Source organism: Salvelinus sp. IW2-2015, linkage group LG4q.1:29, assembly GCF_002910315.2.
Source record: "Salvelinus sp. IW2-2015 linkage group LG4q.1:29, ASM291031v2, whole genome shotgun sequence".
Lineage (NCBI taxonomy): Eukaryota > Metazoa > Chordata > Actinopteri > Salmoniformes > Salmonidae > Salvelinus > Salvelinus sp. IW2-2015.
Genome location: NC_036842.1, coordinates 54,862,079 through 54,878,156, shown reverse-complemented (window position 1 = coordinate 54,878,156; position 16,078 = coordinate 54,862,079). Strand labels below are relative to the sequence as shown.

General features: G+C 42.3%; 2 protein-coding genes across 3 annotated transcripts in view; both read left to right on the top strand.

Moving 5' to 3' along the window:
- Nucleotides 1–461: 461 nt before the first annotated feature.
- LOC111960955 (hyaluronidase-4-like) lies at nucleotides 462–3,278 on the top strand. Its single transcript, XM_023983108.2, has 3 exons — nucleotides 462–1,421; nucleotides 1,927–2,016; nucleotides 2,721–3,278. Exons 1-3 carry the CDS (start codon nucleotides 462–464, stop codon nucleotides 3,168–3,170), a joined length of 1,500 nt encoding a protein of 499 aa, XP_023838876.2. The 3' UTR covers nucleotides 3,171–3,278.
- A 5,877-nt stretch (nucleotides 3,279–9,155) lies between these two features.
- Nucleotides 9,156–16,078, top strand: part of LOC111962171 (hyaluronidase-5) — a 14,403-nt gene continuing 7,480 nt past the window's right edge. Inside the window, exons 1-4 of one of the 2 annotated variants that reach the window (XM_023985047.1) lie at nucleotides 9,181–9,199; nucleotides 9,295–9,407; nucleotides 9,499–10,447; nucleotides 10,682–10,771. In XM_023985047.1, the coding sequence (XP_023840815.1) occupies nucleotides 9,509–10,447; nucleotides 10,682–10,771 (1,029 nt within the window). In that variant the 5' untranslated portion in view covers nucleotides 9,181–9,199; nucleotides 9,295–9,407; nucleotides 9,499–9,508. Of the gene's footprint in view, nucleotides 9,200–9,294; nucleotides 9,408–9,498; nucleotides 10,448–10,681; nucleotides 10,772–16,078 lie in introns of both variants that reach the window. The other variant, XM_023985046.1, reaches the window with a different exon arrangement.

The window sequence follows — 16,078 nt, the reverse complement described above, 5'->3', positions numbered from 1 at the left end:
AATAAAAAACACATAAAACGTCAGCCTTCTTCTYCGGTGCCATTTTAATTGAGCAGCTAACTTTTCGCACAGGTGCAAACTCTTCGCCTCTGTGGAAACATCCTGCACTGTCATAAAGGCTGTATTGTAATCTGATTAACGTTGTTGTACAATATTGAATATTCTTTAAGCTGATTAACATTATTTTGAAACACTATATGATCAAACGACTCCTAATCTATGATCTGTGATGTCTTCGCTCTTTCTTTCTCACTCACTGCCTCTCTCTCTCTTTCTCTCTTCCTCACCCTCCCTCTCTTTCTCTCTCCATCAGCCCTCTATATCATTCACTCCCTCTCTCCCTCCCTCCCTTTCTCTCTCTTTTCTTCTTCTGTCTGAATCATTCACTATCTTACTCTCTGTCTTCTTCCTTTTTCTCTCCAAGATGATTGATGGCCCCTCCAGTTGAACCAAGCCCCAGGATGATCATGTTGCCCATCAGCGGTGGCCACCATCACCACGTCGTGCCTGTGGCTTGTGCCCTCACCTGCTCCTGGCTCCTGCTACTTTTTCATGCCGTCTTCGGCCAGAAGCCCGCCAAGCTGCCCCTGGTGGGCCGCAAGCCCTTCATTGCTGCCTGGAATGCACCRCTGGACCTGTGCACTGTCAAGTACAATGTCCRGGCCAACCTRGAGCACCTCTTCCACATCAGTGGCAGCCCGCGGGCCATCCGCACTGGGCAGAATGTCACCATTTTCTATGCCAATCGGCTGGGCCTCTACCCTTTTTACACGGACCATGGTGTCCCCATCAATGGAGGCCTCCCCCAGAATTGCAGCCTGGAGGCCCACCTCCTCAAGACGTACAAGGACATCGACCATTTTATGCCCTCTGAGGACTTTGCTGGACTGGCAGTCATCGACTGGGAGTATTGGCGGCCTCAGTGGAACCGCAACTGGCACAAGAAGGACATCTACCGATGCAAGTCCCGGGAGATGATCGCACAGGCCTATGTCAATGTGACTCCATCACAAATTGAGGTGCTGGCGCGAAAACGCTTTGAGAGGAGTGCCCAGGCATTCATGCAGAGGACAGTCCAGCTAGGGACGCGCCTTCGCCCCAATGGACTCTGGGGCTTCTACCTCTAYCCGGACTGCCACAACTACAACCTGCATGAGCACAACTACACAGGCTCCTGCCCCCTGCGAGAGAGCCTGCGTAACGACGAGTTGCTCTGGTTGTGGAATAGCAGTACAGCATTGTTCCCCTCAGTGGCTATCAGGAAGAGTCAAACAGACAGTGTCAGCAACCTCCATTTCTCCCAGTTCAGGGTGCTGGAGTCTCTGAGGATAGCTGGGCTTACCTCGCATGACTTTGAGCTGCCCACATTTGTGTACACACGCTTAGGGTACAGGGATGAGGCTATGGCCTTCCTCACCACGGTAAGACTGCTACACTTAGTAACCCAAAGGTCTAAAATCAAGTGACCAGTTGGTTATCAATCTGGTCCTGGAGAGCTACAGGATGTGTATGTTTTTTATCCAGACCATCATTAACACATCTGATTCAACAAATTAACTTATCATCAAGGCCACCAGGTGTGTTGCTGTTGGGCTAGAACAAATCATTGCACTTCATGATACATGATCCAAATAGGGTTGTAATTCACTGATTAATATTCCACACTATAAAACCTGTGTAATCCTTTATATACAGGATCAGTTATGACATAATTTATTTCTTAATGATTTCTTAAAATTATCTTGCCATTCTCTGTCTCTCTCAGCAGTCAACTGTCTAGTCAGTTGAGTGCAGGCAATCCTGCCTCTCTTGAGGAGACATTAGCACCATCTTGTGGCTGTATAAAGAAAATGTGTATAAACAAAATGTGGTGTAATATAGAATGTGGTGTAATATCCTGTGTGCGTGTCTTTGTGTGTATTGCAGACAGACTTGATCCACACCATTGGTGAGAGTGCTGCTTTGGGGGCTGCTGGTTTTGTGATCTGGGGAGACCTCAACCTCACTTCCTCCAAAGTGAGTCTCATTATATATCTTTACTGTAAATGATCTATTACATAATAAGACACCAGCTGGAATGTGGTTTTAACCAATCAGCATCCAGGATTAGACCCACCCTTTGTATAATGTATAATTAGTGTTACAGTTTGACTAGCAAAGTGTTACACAAGCTAGAATAGGGTAGAGCTAAAGAGACTGGCGATAAGGCAATTAACAGCTCTGAGAAAGGAAAATCCTTAATTAAAGCTATGAAAATAAAGTGCTCCCTAGGGGCAGCATCTGCTGTACATCAATTTCATTTTGTTTTGACTTATTTTCGCTGTCAACACTTCCAAGGCCTGTGTAAATCTGCCATTCAAAATGAGGCTTTGAGAAGAAAGGTCATGCATTCCTAAGTGTATTACAAACATTCTTCTCTTGAAATTTGAGTTGCTGTAGAAAGTATTTAAAAAATCTGCACAAAACTACATACTAATGCTATAAATATAGAGAGGGAAAAAATWGTTAGTTGACAATAGTTGACAACCCACAGAGAATAGTTATGACAGTATGGTAGTGCTCGCTAAAGTATATATGTCAATGGATTATCATGAATTGCACAATGCCCTCAGTCGTTTGACTTTCTCTTCGTTAAACAAAAATACTTACTCCTTCTTTCTTTCTTGCTCCCATTCCTTCTCTTTCTCCCCCCCTCCTCTTTCTCTCTCACCCGTCTTCAGCACAACTGCACAAAGGTGAAGTCCTTCCTCAACCACCGCCTGGGTCAATACATCACCAATGTGACACGGGCCGCAGAGGTCTGCAGTGGCTTCCTGTGCCAGAGCAACGGCCGCTGTGTCCGCAGGGACCTCCACGCCCCGTACTACCTCCATCTGAGCGGAGACAGCTACCACATTCAGCCCTCGGGGGACGGGGACTTTAAGGTCATGGGCAGGCACTCGCTGCATGAGCTCCAACTACTGGCCAAGAGGTTCCACTGTCACTGCTACGAGGGACACGCCGGGGAGAAGTGTGATAGCCTGAACAAGGTGGTGGCAGAAGAGGAGGAAGAGGAGGGGGGAGAGGCGGAGGATGGGGAGGAGGAGCAGAGGGAAAGTGCTGCTTCACAAACCGGGAACAGCTTTAGCTCGGTGGTGTTGCTCCTTCTATTGAATTTCTCCTTTGTGTGACTGTGGTCTGATAATAGCACTTTAGGTGTCTTGTGTTGTTTGGGGTAGGGGAGACAGAGCTTGAAGTCACTTCCATGGGAACTGCTATTACGTAATGCTGTGCCGTCTTCCTACAGGGGTCCTGTATTATAGTGGGTAACGCTTTACTTGAAGGGTACCTGCATAATGACTACATAACACATTCATAASTCATACATACTTCATTTGTAAAGTCTGATTATATTAACAATGGGACCAATATACACTCTGGTTCAATTCTTTTGTCATTTTGCATTTAGGCATGCGTTGCCAGCAACAGCATTTATTTGCTGAAAGTGAGGTAACTTCCTAACTTGTCACCTCACCGCTATCAATATTGGTACCATTGTAAGCACTGCCAATTAAAAGGTATCTGAGAGTGTGGCTCCAGTCTCCCCTAATAGTGTGCAGTTTCATATAGCAATAAGCTTGATGTTTATTTTTTAATGGTAAGCCTATCATTGAATGATAATTAATTTAAATAGATTATCTAATTTGACTATTAAAGGAACAATAAAGTTGAAAAAATTCCTAGACACTGCGCAATTTGAAAAAGCCTTTATCAAATTGGTGTATTTTTATCGAACATGTTAGGAACCACATCACATTTTGGCCACATGGCCTTCAACATGGATCACTGTGTAATAGGTGACATATAAGAATGTTGTGCAACATCGGTGCTMTGACTTTTTGCAAACATTGGTGTTCAAGCAAAGTTATATTTAGACTGGACATCTCATTGATTCACAGTTCAAAAAGAATCGCAAACCTTACTTATCACTCTGACRTTGAAGCTTGAAGTGCAGATAGAAAGTGGGTAACCAGCAATTGAAGAGACAAGGCATTTAATCTCATCACCCTTTGCCTTTCCTCCTTAGTACTTTGTCAATACTAATTAGGACACTTAGAAGCAATTTKTTTTGCAACATCAAATTCAGTGTCTTCTACCCAGGTTACTCTTGAAATGTGTGAAACTGTGTAAAATGATATATGTAAAATGTTCATACTAAACTGGAATGTAAACCATTATATGTCACAAGTTACATATGGACTATATTTTATTTGAATGGAAAGAACAGAAATGTTTAAAATCTTGCCAGTTTTGTTCATGTTGTTGTTTACCCATGCACTATGGCACTGTACAATGTACCAAATGTTCTTTCTAAGGGCTAGTCTTATAACTGATGTAGCAGCATTATAAGGCATGTTTCTTTGTGGAWGCTTTACTTTTTGTTGATGTGTAATGTGTATGGATAAGTGGTTCATATACAGTTGAAGTTGGAAGTTTACATACACCTTAGCCAAATACATTTAAACTCAGTTTTTCACAATTCCTGACATTTACGCTGAGTAAAAATTCCCTTTTTGTAGGTCAGTTAGGATCACCACTTTATTTTAAGAATGTGACATGTCAGAATAATAGTAGAGAGAATTATTTATTTCAGCTTTTTTTTCTTTCATCACATTCCCAGTGGGTCAGAAGTTTACATACACTCAATTATCATTTGGTAGCATTGCCTTTAAATTGTTGAACTTGGGTCAAACTTTTCGGGTAGCCTTCCACAAGCTTCCCACAATAAGTTGGGTGAATTTTGGCCCATTCCTCCTGACAGCGCTGTTACTGAGTCAAGTTTGTAGGCTCCTGTGTCGCACACACTTTTTCAGTTCTTCCCACAAATTCTATTGGATTGAGGTCAGGGCTTTGTGATGGCATCTCCAATACCTTGATTTTGTTGTTCTTAAGTCATTTTGCCACAACTTTGGAAGTATGCTTGGGGTCATGGCATTTGGAGACACTTTGCACTCCTGCAGCAAAGCACCCCCACAACATGATGCTTCCACCCCTGTGCTCACGGTTGGGATGGTGTTCTTTGGGTTGCAAGCCTCCCCTTTTTCTTCCAAACATAACGATGGTCATTATGGCCAAACAGTTCTATTTTGTTTCATCAGACCAGAGGACATTTCTCCAAAAGTACGATCGTTGTCTCCATGTGTAGTTGCAACCGTAATCTGCCTTTTTTATGGCGGTTTTGGAGCAGTGGCTTCTCCTTGCTGAGGGCCTTTCATTATATTGATATAGACGCTTTTTTACTGTGGATATAGATACTTTTGTCCTGTTTCCTCCAGCATCTTCACAAGGTCCTTTGCTGTTGTTCTGGGATTGATTTGTACTTTCCGCACCAAAGTATGTTCATCTCTAGGAGACAGAACGCGTCTCCTTCTGAGCGTATGGTGGCTGCGTGGTCCCATGGTGTTTATACTTGCGTACTATTGTTTGTACAGATGATGTGGTACCTTCAGGCATTTGGAAATTGTTCCCAAGGATGAACCAGACTTGTGGAGGTCTTGGCTGATTTCTTTTGATTTTCACAGGTACACCTCCAATTGACTCAAATGGTCAATTAGACTATCAGAAGCTTCTAAAGTCATGATGACGTTTTCTGGAATTTTCTAAGCTGTTTAAAGGCAGTCAACTTAGTGTATGTAAACTTCTGACCCACTGGAATTGGGATACAGTGAGTTATAGTGAAATAATCTGTTTGTGAACCATTGTTGGAGAATTACTTGTGTCATGCAACCAAGGTAGATGTCCTAACCAACTTGCCAAAACTATAGTTTGTTAACAATAAATTTGTGGAGTGGTTGAAAAACGAGTTTTAATGACTCCAACCTAAGTGTATGTAAATTTCCGACTTCAACTGTAAGTAGTTCATACTTCATTAACATTTCCTGTATTTATCATTATGTCTACTTTTGAGTATTGAGCATTGACTCAAAGTGGAATTTAATCTCAGAATCACATCAGTCTTGATTGGCAGGCAATGGAGCTGGCTAATACAGTATATTGGGGTGGCAGGTAGCCTAGTGGTTAGAGCATTGGGCCAGTAACCGAAAGGTTGCTGGATTGAATCCCTGAGCTGACAAGGTAAAAGATCTGTCGTTCTGCGTCTGAACAAGGCATTTAACCCACTGTTCCCTGGTAGGCCGTCATTGTAAATAAGAATATGTTCTTAACTGACTTGCCTTGTTAACTCAGGGTTAAATAAAAAAGAAATATATAATTAATAAGTGTATTAAGTGAAGTGATTGATGGTGGCTCACAGTAACTTATTTTTTTTTGTTCAAGGATTCCAAGATAGTAAAACAAATACACAAGGATTATGAAACATGTGAAAAGTGTTGATTGAAGGTAAATGGACTGCAAAAAAATTCATACAAATGGTACACTTTATTTTAAGGGACACATATTAGAAACTCATTTGTAGTTTGTAAGTGTGTAAATTCCTAATAAGGTTGTTATTATATCTTGTTAGACATTTATTAGGCCTATTAAATGTTTTCTTTATCGAACATTATTAGTCATGTGTAACTGGCCAATCCTTACCCCTAGAGTCTATGGACTTACCGGTGTGCCAATCTAGGTACCATAATAAAAAAAATCCCCATTAAAATCTGTTACTTGAAGTTAGAGAGAAATCTGTTGCATGAGCTGCGTCTCAATCCATCGCATCCGCCTATGGCGGCCTTCCGCAACTGTGGTGGAAGGTGGCCGAGATACAGCAGTGTTTGTCATCCCGAAAATCTATCTTCTCACGAAAACGGCTATAGAGTCCGAATAACTGTAGAGTTATGACCACTCTATGGAAAGATGAGACTCTCATGAGCACGATGGTGGTCTCCGTTTTGCTCAATGACCCCCACCAGCCCCACAGGACTCGTCTGAAGTCTGTATCGTTGATGTGCCATCTTCTGTTTGTAGTGCCTGAAGCATTTGGGCAACAAACTAATGTTGAAAGGGGAGATTCTCACAAACATGATGATGTTCTCCGTTTTACTCTACGACCCCCACAAGTGTCACGGGAATCGTCTGAAAGTAACCGGTAACGGTTTAAAAAATGAATGGAAGTATTGAGGTAGTTTTGTACCTACCCAAAAAAGGTGTTAAATATGTGTAAAAATATATATATATATACAGTACCAGTCAAAAGTTTGGACACCTACTCATTCAAGGGTTTTTCTTTATTTTTACTATTTCTACATTGTAGAATAATAGTGAAGACATCAACACTATGAAATAACACATATGGAATCAAGTAGTAAGCAAAAAAGTGTTAAACATATCAAAATATATTTTGCACACTCTTGGCATTCTCTCAACCAGCTTCACGAGGTAGTCACCTGGAATGCATTTCAATTAACAGGTGTGSCTTGTTAAAGCTTTATTATATCTCCTAGATATAGGACAAACACTTATTCCTTATAAAATAATGTTGACTGTCTTCTTTGCCATTTATGCATGTGTTATTCAATGCGTTTTTATGGGATTCGGTAGTGAAGGTCAAATTCAATATTTTATCAAACATTTTTGTAGATATTTTTATGAATACCTAAAGGGGTCCTAAAATTTTAAATCAAATAGCTAAATGATCCATGGTATGACCATCTTAAAATAATGATATATGTCAACATCTTAGAGAATGTAAGGTAGCACTTTAGCACAGGGAACATATGTTAAGGTACTATGCTTTTATTAGTTCTACATTGAGACAGCATACTATGAGTCTGTTTACAGTGTAACTTGCTCTTTATTAAATACTAATATGTCTTTATTATGACTAACAATKAGGTTTTTAAGGATGGGCAATTAACRCATRACTTATAATGTTTGAATWAGAAAAAACACAAATTAAGGCCTTATATATGGCTTATAAGACATAATAAAGGYCTTATTAGCTACTTGTATACACGCTTATAAACCACAAATTTGTAGCTAAAATGTGCAGCTTAAAATAAAGTGTTACCAAAAATGTAAATAATTTTGAATACATTAATTTGTCTCTTCATTTTCCTCCTAATCGAAGCAACTTAATTAATCACAGTAAATGGATGCTGATATCAAGAACCATGGCTGACTATTTTCCAATTGACAATGTATCAATGACAATTCTCCAAGATTCTTGGCCCTTACTACAGTAGTCCTTAAATCAGCCCTTAGTAGCCCTTAAATCAGCCATTAGTAGCCCTTAAATCAGCCCTTAAATCAGCCATTAGTAGCCCTTAAATCAGCCCTTAGAAGCCATTAAATTACCCTTAAAGTGTCCCTGAAAGTGAGCCCTAACACTTGGATTCTATTGCATGATTATTTGGCCACATTCTCTCTCTTACACACACACACAATGTAACAGTGTATTAGGCTGTTAACTGCAGATAAACACTGATATCCTCCGCACACTCCAGAGGTCAGGTGCCTTGAAGGGCATCTGTGTTTTCCTGAGTACAGAAAAGAGATAGGAGACCAGATAACAGTAAAATAAATAGTTTCACAGAAATGTACCAGACCTGTTCTACTGGTTGACATAAGTGTGGTAGCTGCTTGATCAAAGCACTTAACTGTTCTCTCACCCCAAAGCCTGCAATCTGATTCGGAGCCTGATGTGCCAGCAACTTGCTCCCATCCAGAGGAGAAGAAAATGAAAATTATATTATTAATATGCCTATTTTTTTTCTATCAGGTCATGGAAAATGTTTGATTTGCAGAAAGTGACATTATAAGTGCATAGGGTATATTGTCCAATCAGGCCGGCTTAAGAATTTAGAATTTWGTTCTACCAACTCCCATTTCATATGTCAAGAATTCTGTCAAGACCTGAGGTTTGTCAAAAGGTYGAGCAATAGCTTTACAATAACAGGTGATATATCATCTCCTGTTATTTTCAGATACCAGAGACAAGTATACCTTGACAGCCAGATTGAAATTCTGCAAATATGAACCGTTGTATGTCCTTGCTCTGCTCTGTCTCTCTCTAATCTGCCTATTACATAGTCAATAACAGTCATTCTTGGAACCACGGAAAAAGCTCTTGAATGATAAATCATAATGTACAACAAACAGGAACATGTTGAATGAGCACTTGACACAACATGACATCAAATGGAATAGATTAACCCAAAGGTATAAAAATATGATTTCTCTACTGTGTCATTGCGCTCCAACCGTGTATTACGCACAGGTAAGGACTAGTAGSCTGTCTTCTGGTTATTTGGTAATATCCGTAATATTAGTCTGTCATCTGACTTTGTAACAGTTGAACATTGTCATTCGCAGCTTGTGTACTGAACGTTCTAATAACTGCCACCACTGGCTCTATCACCKTTTCTCTCTGCTATGGCTATCACTGGCTGTAAGATGTAAAGATATCTGAAAAGACACGTAATAAGGTACCTCACTGTAGCTATACAGAGATTGTTGGGAAGTCATATTCCTCCACTGCCAGTTGCCACACATGTATTTCTGTATTTTTTTTCACAGAGGAGTCACGATGGACCAGTTCTCCCAGATGAAAAGGGGCGCTCCCCAGCTACTCCCCACCCTTGCCCTCTCCCTTCTGGCGTGTCTTAGTTTCGTCTCCCCCCTACCTACAACGGAGCCCCCACTGTTTGACGGTCATCCTTTTGTGGGTATATGGAATACCCCGACCCCTGCATGCAAGAGGCTGCAGATCCCACTGGACACCTGGTCCTTCAAAGCAGTGACCACGCCTGCTGCTGTTCCTGGTCAGTTCCTCACCCTGTTCTACGTCGACCGCCTGGGCCTGTACCCTCACGTTGACCCCAACAACCATCGCCAGTTCAATGGTGGCATCCCCCAAAAGGGCAACCTGACGGCCCACCTGATTAAGGCCTATGGTGACATCAATCATTACATCCCCTCTGACACAACCCCGGGACTGGCCGTCATTGACTGGGAAGACTGGCGCCCCCTGTGGGACAGAAACTGGGGGTCCAAGAATATTTACCGTCAACTGTCCATTGCCTACGCTCGAGAGAAGGACCCCTCTTTGTCCCCATCACAAGCAAACACTGAGGCCAAGAAGCAGTTTCAGACTGCAGCCCGCAACTACATGGAGGGAACCATGATGCTAGGTATCAGCCAGCGGCCCAGCCAGCAATGGGGGTTCTATCTGTTCCCCGATTGCTACAACTATGGCTGGGAGAAGCCAGACTACACAGGGCAATGCTCCGACAAGACCAAGAGCCAGAACGACGAGCTTTTGTGGCTTTGGGAGTCCAGCACGGCTCTATACCCTTCAGTCTACCTGCCTGCATCGCTGAACAACAGTGCCAACGTGGCGCTTTTCGTCCGAAACCGCGTTCAGGAGGCAGTGAGGGTGGCAGCTCTGCCCAAACGCCCCTACACTGTGCCCATCTATGTGTACTCACGCCCACTCTACCGTGACCAAAATAAGTTTCTCAGTACGGTGAGGGCATTAGATGTCAATTACTTAATAGTTCAATATTGAGTGCTACACAATTTCAATATACTTTTATGTTATCTTTACCTTTGTGCAATGAAAACGTGTGCTCACTAAATGCTGATAACGCACAAGAAAATTTTCAAGACATGCAGTGCACACACTATTACAAATGTATTTTTTACTTCAGCTGAGTTTCATGCAGGAGTTTCTGTCATACTGTATGTCTGTCATTCCCAGGAGGATCTGATCAGAAGTATCGGAGAAAGTGCAGCATTGGGGGCCTCTGGGTCAGTGCTCTGGGGGGCCAGTGCCGACTATACTGACAAGGTAATCTCACATACACTCCTCCACATTTCYTATTTTATGTCCCATGATAAAATATAAAGTACACTTATTTTATTTGTACTGTGTTTTGTTTAAATGTCATTGAATACTTCAATGTAAAAAGCTTTTTTGAGTGGTGGTGCAGTACTCTTACGGAGAAATGATTTCACGTGACATATACCAGTTTTGCACATGTGAAATCATGTGAAAACGTATGTTTTTGGAACACTTCATATGTGATGATCTTGGCATGGCGGCAGGTAGGCTAGTGGTTAGAGCAGGGCTCGCCAACCTTGTGTAACAGTTTAACTTTATGGCGTCCCCTCGCCCCGGGCACGAACCAGGGACCCTCTGCACACATCAACAACAGTTACCCACGAAGCGTCGTTACCCATTGCTCCACAAAGGCCGCAGCCCGGGCAGAGCAAGGGGAACCACTACTTCAAGGTCTCAAAGCGAGTGACGTAACCGATTGAAACGCTATTAGCGCGCACCACCGCTAACTAGCTAGCCATTTCACATCCGTTACACTCACCCCCCTTTCAACCTCCTCCTTTTCCGCAGCAACCAGTGATCCGGGTCAACAGCATCAATGTAACAGTATAACTTTAGACCGTCCCCTCGCCCCGGGCGCGAACCAGGGACCCTCTGCACTCATCAAAAACAGTTACCCACGAAGCATCGTTACCCATCGCTCCACAAAGGCCGTGGCCCTTGCAGAGCAAGGGGAACCACTACTTCAAGGTCTCAAAGCGAGTGACGTAACCRATTGAAACGCTATTAGCGCGCACCACCGCTAACTAGCTAGCCATTTCACATCCGTTACACTTGTTCCTGGAGAGCTACCCTCCTGTAGGTTTCCTCTTCAACCCCAGTTATAACTAACCTGATTCAGTTTATCAACCAGCTAATTATTATAATCAGTTGCGCTAGATTAGGGTTGGAGGGAAAACCTACAGGATGGTAGCTCTCCAGGAACAGGGTTGAAGAGCCCTGGGTTAGAATGTTGGGCCAGCATCCGAAAGCCTGCTGGTTCAAATACCTGAGCCGACAAGGTGAAAGATCTATTGATGTGCCCTTGAGCAAAGCGCTGACCCTGTAAACCAACACATTTATTWAAAAAATTCCACCTGTGAAATCATGTGAAACTATATACTATGTTTTTGGAACACTTCACATGTGATGATATTACACATGATTTCACAGGTGATGCCCTGCAAACAAAAATGAGTCTTCATGATACACACAGTGMTTTTAACATAGTGTTTTCAAATTACAATATATATTTGACTATATTGTGTATGTTTATTTATACAGTAATTATTATTCAACATGTCCTTACGTGGGATTTGAATGCACAACCTCAGATTATTTCCAGCAACATCGCAAACTGTTTTTGAGACTGACATACAGGGTCTGTATGTGTGAAGAGTAGTCTACCAGTTTCTCTCGGTCAGAAAAGTATGCAACAGAGCGACTTGGAAAGCATTAAGCTCCTGTAGATGTGAGTAACCTAATTTATCTTCCTTTAACTCCGCCTTCTAGTGAGTTTATACAAACTGTCATCTCCTACCATTCTGTTAGATTGGAGACTGTCAGAAAACATGGTTGTAACGTTAATAATTTGGATGTTATTCCATGTGTCACCTCGAGGCAGATGCCCCGTTGAATATGCTTTTAACACTAGTAAAACCTTTCTCATGAATGACGTCATTACTAAGCGCAAAGTTGATTGCATGTTTCTCACGGCTGTCATCAGACTCTAGTGCCGCTCTTATTGAAGCCTACCCCCCGGACTACAGCYTTTGATACTCTATCAGAAAAGGGTAAGAGGGTGGGTGGACAGCCTCTACTTTTAATACTGCTCTCAGCTGTAAGGATATTTTGTTTGGCGACTTTGGGTCTTTTGAGCATCATGCTATACTGTTTAAATGTTATCCACCAGTGCTGGCCATTACCCTGTATAGGCCACCAAAACACTGCACCAACTTTCTTTACTGATTTATCTGARCTATTGTCTATTGTCCYTGAGAACTATGATAAAATCAYTGTGTTGGACGATTTTAATATTMATGTTGACAAAGAGACTGACTCCAAGGTCATTGAATTTATGAATATTTTGAGATCTATAGACTTTATCCAACATGTTACTGTGCACACCCATAACCTCAGACATACTCTGGACCTGGTTATTATCAAGGGACTTTCTATTGACATATCCTCTATTGTTGATGTTGCTTTATCTGATCACCACTGTGTGTTTTTTACTACCTTGTTGCCCATAGCACAGGATAATACTGAAGGCATTATTAAGAAACGTTATCTTACCTCTGACGTTGCTACAGATTTMATTGARYGYATGAACAATACTCCATCACCTATTCTGTGCTACCGTTGTAATGATTTAGTTGATMATTTKAATAGCACATTAAGGGTAACCAWTGATGCCATAGCTCCAGTAAAGTTGAAWAAGKMCACATCCAAAYRGAGAGCSCCTYGGATGAGTGAGGAAACTAAATCAATTAAAGAGAAATTGCAAAAAGGCAGAGCGGAAGGGGATAAAGTCAAAGTTGCAGGTCCATTATGATATTCTGAGAGAGCATCTTGGCATATTTAACAAGGCCATTAGAAATGCCAGACGGGCTCATTTTTCTAACTTGATCACTATTAATCAGAATAATTTAARGATGCTCTTCTTGACCATTGATGGCCTGATAAATCCTACCCCCTCAAACCTAAGTGAACTTTCCTCCACATCTAAATGTGATGAGTTTGCGGCATATTTCAGAGATAAGATAACCAACATTAGGCTGGGTATCAGTCAAGCAAGACCTGATGAGAAGTTTGATGATATGTGCCCTAGCCTATCACGCAAAKGCACTGTGGATTTATTTTCCCTGTTTTACTCAGACATGCTCAGGAAAGTGATATCACAACTTAAGCCTTYTACCTGCCTTCTCGATCATATCCGCACCACCTTCTTCAAAACAGTTTTTAATTGCAAGGTATTGTTAATCACTCCCTGTTCACAGGCACTTTCCAAACCGCACTAAAAACTGTTATGGTGAAACCCCTWCTGAAGAAAAGTCATCTAGATTATTCAGCTCTTAGCAATTTTCGGCCAATCTCCAACCTTCCATTCTTAAGCAGAATTATGGAGAAATTTGTTATCAAACAGCAAAATATTTTTTTTATGCGACAACAATCAAACAACCCAGAAAAGTGCTAAAAATAGGCRATAYTAACATATGTAGCCTAAGAAACAAGGTTCATGAAACAAGGTTCATAACTTGCTTGTAACAGATGACATTCATATTCTGACTCTTCATATCTCGGAAACTTAGATAATGCCTTGGTAGCATTATCTGATGATACAGTGGTGATGATACAGTGGTAGCAATACATAGTTTTAACATCTATCATCTATAACCCTGAGGTCCTAGGCTTGTCTGAATCCTGGCTTAGGAAGGCCACCAAAAATTCTGAAATTTCCATCCCCAACTACAACATTTTCCGTCAAGATAGAACTGCCAAAGGGGGCAGAGTTGCAATCCACTGCAGAGATAGCCTGCAGAGCTCTGTCTTACTATCCAGGTCTGTGCCCAAACAGTTCAAGCTTTTCTTTTATAAATCCACCTTTCCAGAAATWAGTCTCTCACTGTTGCCGCTTGTTATAGACCCCCCTCAGCCCCCAGCTGTGCCCTGGACACCATATGTGAATTGATTKCCCCCCATCTATTTTCAGAGTTCGTACTGTGAGGTGACCTAAACTGGGATATGCTTAACACCCCGGCCATCCTACAATCTAAGCTAGATGCCCTCAATCTCACACAAATTAYCAAGGAACCTACCAGGTACAACCATACATCCGTAAACATGGGCACCCTCATAGATATCATCCTGACTAACTTGCCCTCCAAATAAACCTCTGCTGTCTTCAACCAGGATCTCAGCGATCACTGCCTCATTGCCTGCGCCCGTAATGGGTCCGCGGTCAAATGACCACCCCTCATCACTGTCAAACGCTCCCTAAAACACTTCAGCGAGCAGGCCTTTCTAATCGACCTGGCCCGGGGTCTGACAACTGGCACCGGAAAATTACTGTTCACGGACTATAGCGGTGTCACGCCCTGATCCTTACGCAGATCCCTTCTTCCCCACCTGTCTCCATTTGCTGGTCGCGCTCGACTGGTCGGCGTCGGTGGCTGCCCATCTCACCGCTTTCTTCCCTACTGTTGTCTCCGCTACCCTCTATCGTCGTTTGCCGGCCCGCCCCGGTGTGTTCTCAGACTCATGGCATGCGTGCCACGCCTGCCGCTCCTAGCGCCGTCGCGTGGTCCTGGCAACCTCCGCGCGACGGCCCCGCGACACGTCATAAACTAAGGTAGCCTTTTCCAACCCACAGACTCGAGCGACGCCACTCCACATGTGGTTGACCTTCCCAGGAGAAAAGTAGTTGATGTTTTGTTAGATTATGTCGGATGTCTGCACCACAAGAACTGTTTTCGGTTTCGTTCGTCTCTTGTTGTTTTTGTTATTTAGTGTTCAGTTTTAATAAAGAAAGCATGAACACTTATCACGCTGCGCTTTGGTCCACTCCCTCTCTCTCAGACGGTCGTACAAGCGGACAATATTGCCACTCCTATTTGCCATATCTTCAATTAAGCCTACTAGAAAGTGTGTGCCTTCAGGCCTGGAGGGAAACAAAAGTAATTCCGCTACCTAAGAATAGTAAAGCCCCCTTACTGGCTCAAAAAGCCGACCAATCAACCTGTTACCACCCTTAGTAAACTTTTTGAAAAAATAGTGTTTGACCAGATACAATGCTATTTACAGTAAAGAAATTGACAACAGACTTTCAGCACACTTATAGGGAAGGACATTCAACAAGCACTTACACAAATGACTGATGATTGGCTAGATGCATGATGATACAAAGATTGCAGGGGGTTGTTTTGTTAGACTTCAGTGTGGCTTTTGACATTATCGATCATAATCTACTACTAGAAAAAATTATTATTATGGCTACACCCCTGCTATTTTGATGATAAAGATTACCTGTCTAAGCAGAACACATAGGCATTTATGGAAGCTCTCCAACATACTCCAGGTAGGCTCAGGAATTACCCAGGCCAGCTGTTTAGGCCCCTTACATTTTCATTCTTTACAACGACATGCCACTGGTTTTGGGTAAAGCCAGGTTTCTATGTATGCAGATGACTCAACACTATACACGTCAGCTACTATAGCAAGTGAAATGACTACAAACACTAACAAAGAGCTGCAGTTAGTTTCAGAATGGGTGGCCAA